Raw genomic sequence first — 2,578 nt, 5'->3', positions numbered from 1 at the left:
AATACAAAAAAAAAGTCCCTACTACAAAGACTACTCAAAATGCCCTGAAATACAAGGCTAAAACCCTATACTACTAGAATGGCAAAAAATACAAGGCCCAAACGAAGGAAAAACCTATTCTAATATTTACAAAGATAAGTGGGCTCATACTTAGCCCATGGGCTCGAAATCTATCCTAAGGCTCATGAGAACCCTAGGGTCTTCCCTTGGATCTCTAACCCAATCTACTTGGAGTCTTCTATCCAATGCCCTTGCGGGGTAGGATTGCATCACATAGCATCTCAAATTAAAGAAAAAAAATAATGAAAGTGGAAAACATACACACACACTGTTCTTCAACAAGCCTCAGTTCACCCTCAACTGCAATTTGTAGAATCTGCCATCTCTGCATCCCTCAGAGCCATATCAATTGCAGCTTTTATTTCCTCTATTGCTTTAAGGTTTGCCTCGACCTTTCTGTCCACTTCATTCCTTCTTTTGTTGATTGGTTGAACCTGAGCCATTGTCGTTGTTTCTGTTTTGTCAATCATGTCTTCATCTTCATCTCCTCAATGGCTCTTTGTTTTGATGCTTTTGCACCCTCAGCTTGCTTTAGATAAAACTCTAGTTTCTTCTCTTGTTCTTCTACCACTGCTTTGGATTTTTCAGCGTCTTTCTTCAGCTCTTGTGTTTTGGATCTCATTTCTTCCTCTTCCCTTCTTGCGGTTTCTGTCTCAAATGAAAGCTGCTTGATCTTCAATTCTATCTCAATAATTTTATCAAATTATTTTCCTAAAGTGTTTTTATGGCTTCTTTGATCTCCAAAGTTATTCGTCTCACTGAATCCATCTCAGAAGCATGTGCTTCTTTCATTTGCTCTTGGAGAACCTGAATCTCTTCACTTGCTGTTTTCCCAAAGTCAAGAGCTCTTTGGCCAGATATCAGTTCAAGAAGCAGAATTCCAAACCCAAATACATCTATTTTCTCAGAAGATTGGCCTGTAGAGAGATACTCAGGGGCTATGTGCCCCACAGTGCCTCTCACTGCTGTTGTCACATGTGAATCCCTATGGTCTAATAGCTTTGCCAACCCAAAATCTCCCACCACAACCTCACAATAATCGTCAAGCAAGATATTTCTTGCCTTCACATCCCTATGAATAATCTTTGGATCGCACTGTTCGTGTAAATATAGCAAGCCTCTTCCAACTCCTAAAGCTATTATTTTCCTTGTTGGCCAGTCCAAAGTTGGCTAGGCTATATCATCAAAAGATAAATGAATACCCCTTTTTCATAAACTAAAGGCTTTATTGGGAAACTCAAAACATTTCTTTTACTTAGGTTTTATGGAAATTGGAAGTGCATCCAAGTTTGGGATGTGTATTAAAAAGTTTCATGTGTATGACAGCAAACCCAAGATGGATACATATACAAGCTAACATGCAATTTGGTCCTAGAAAGTGACTGTTTTTGGTCCCTGAAAGATTTTGTTTAGTAAATTAGCCCTCTGAGAGATAAAATTGTTTAGTTCATAACTAACTTCATAACAAGTAAACTTTTTGGATCAATTTGTACAAAACATAAACTTTAAAATATTAAAGTAACACAAGTTACCATTTTAAATAACCAAATTGTGTGTTAAACTCTATATATATAGTAACTGGTATCTAGCTGTACAGAATAGACATTACCTTTTAGACGGGAAGCAACATTGCCATTTGACATGTAGGGATAAACCAAGAGCCTCTTTGTAGCTGTCATGTAGAATCCATATAGGCGAAGAAGATTTTGATGGATGGCTAAGTTGATCATCTCAACTTCAGTCTGGAATTAGATCTCACCTCCAATGGCATTACCATCTTTAAGCCTTTTTACTGCTATAACCGTACCATCTTGGAGATACCCTTTGTAGACATTTCCAAATCCACCTTTTCCAATCAAGTTCTTGCTGCTGAAGTTATTTGTAGCAAGCTGAAGTTCTCTAAAGTGGAACTTCTTGAGGTTTCCAAGGCAAACCTCTTGACGGTGTTGTTCTGAAAGAAGAAAAGTTGAGTTAAAAATAGAAGAATAAATCATGATATGCCTACTAAGTTGGTCTATGTTTATGATCCACTAACCATTAACAACAAAGAATATTTGCTTGTTATATCATTGTCTCCACCGGATGGTGGAGACAAAGTCCATCAAAAATTATACAAAATCCATGGATTGTTTGCTCCATCTTCTTGATTTGCAAATCGTTCAACCTTACCTATTGTTTGCAAATCCTCCATCTTGGACTTCCAGGTGCTGCTCATTCTGTTGTTTTCCCTTTGTTTTTGTCAAAGAAGCTCCCAACGGTCCAATTTCACATGCGAAGATTGATGGTTTGTATTCGGAGTTTAGGAAACACGCACAAAATCTTAGGCTTGGACAAGCCAGTGATGGAATGAATCCATATGGCAATTTAAGCACTCAACACAGTTCATGGCCAGTTCTACTAGTAATTTACAATTTGCCTCCTTGGTTGTGCATGAAGTGAAAATACATGATGTTGTCTATGATGATATCGAGCCCAAGACAGCCAGGAAATGACATTGATGTTTATCTAAGTCCGTTGA

The 2,578-nt window shown here is 37.9% G+C and overlaps 1 protein-coding gene across 1 annotated transcript; it reads right to left on the bottom strand.

The window, feature by feature from the left end:
• Nucleotides 1-526: 526 nt before the first annotated feature.
• LOC100794494 (protein NSP-INTERACTING KINASE 1-like) lies at nt 527-2,251 on the bottom strand. The gene is made up of 5 exons (XM_026129125.1): nt 2,230-2,251; nt 1,820-2,011; nt 1,656-1,732; nt 820-1,155; nt 527-733 (listed from the first exon to the last, which is right to left on the bottom strand). Exons 1-5 carry the CDS (start codon nt 2,249-2,251, stop codon nt 527-529), a joined length of 834 nt encoding a protein of 277 aa, XP_025984910.1.
• Nucleotides 2,252-2,578: the final 327 nt, after the last annotated feature.

The sequence above is a fragment of the Glycine max genome, chromosome 7, assembly GCF_000004515.6.
Source record: "Glycine max cultivar Williams 82 chromosome 7, Glycine_max_v4.0, whole genome shotgun sequence".
NCBI classification, from domain to species: Eukaryota; Viridiplantae; Streptophyta; class Magnoliopsida; order Fabales; family Fabaceae; genus Glycine; species Glycine max.
This window is presented reverse-complemented; position numbering and strand designations above follow the sequence as displayed.

Coding starts and splice junctions, on each gene's coding strand:
- LOC100794494 (XM_026129125.1), bottom strand. CDS start 2,251: ATGGAGGATTTGCAAACAATAG. Junction 1,733..1,819: donor AGATGGTAATGCCATTGGAG/GTGAGATCTAAT, acceptor TCTACATGACAG/CTACAAAGAGGCTCTTGGTT. Junction 734..819: donor ATGCTTCTGAGATGGATTCA/GTGAGACGAATA, acceptor ATAGAATTGAAG/ATCAAGCAGCTTTCATTTGA.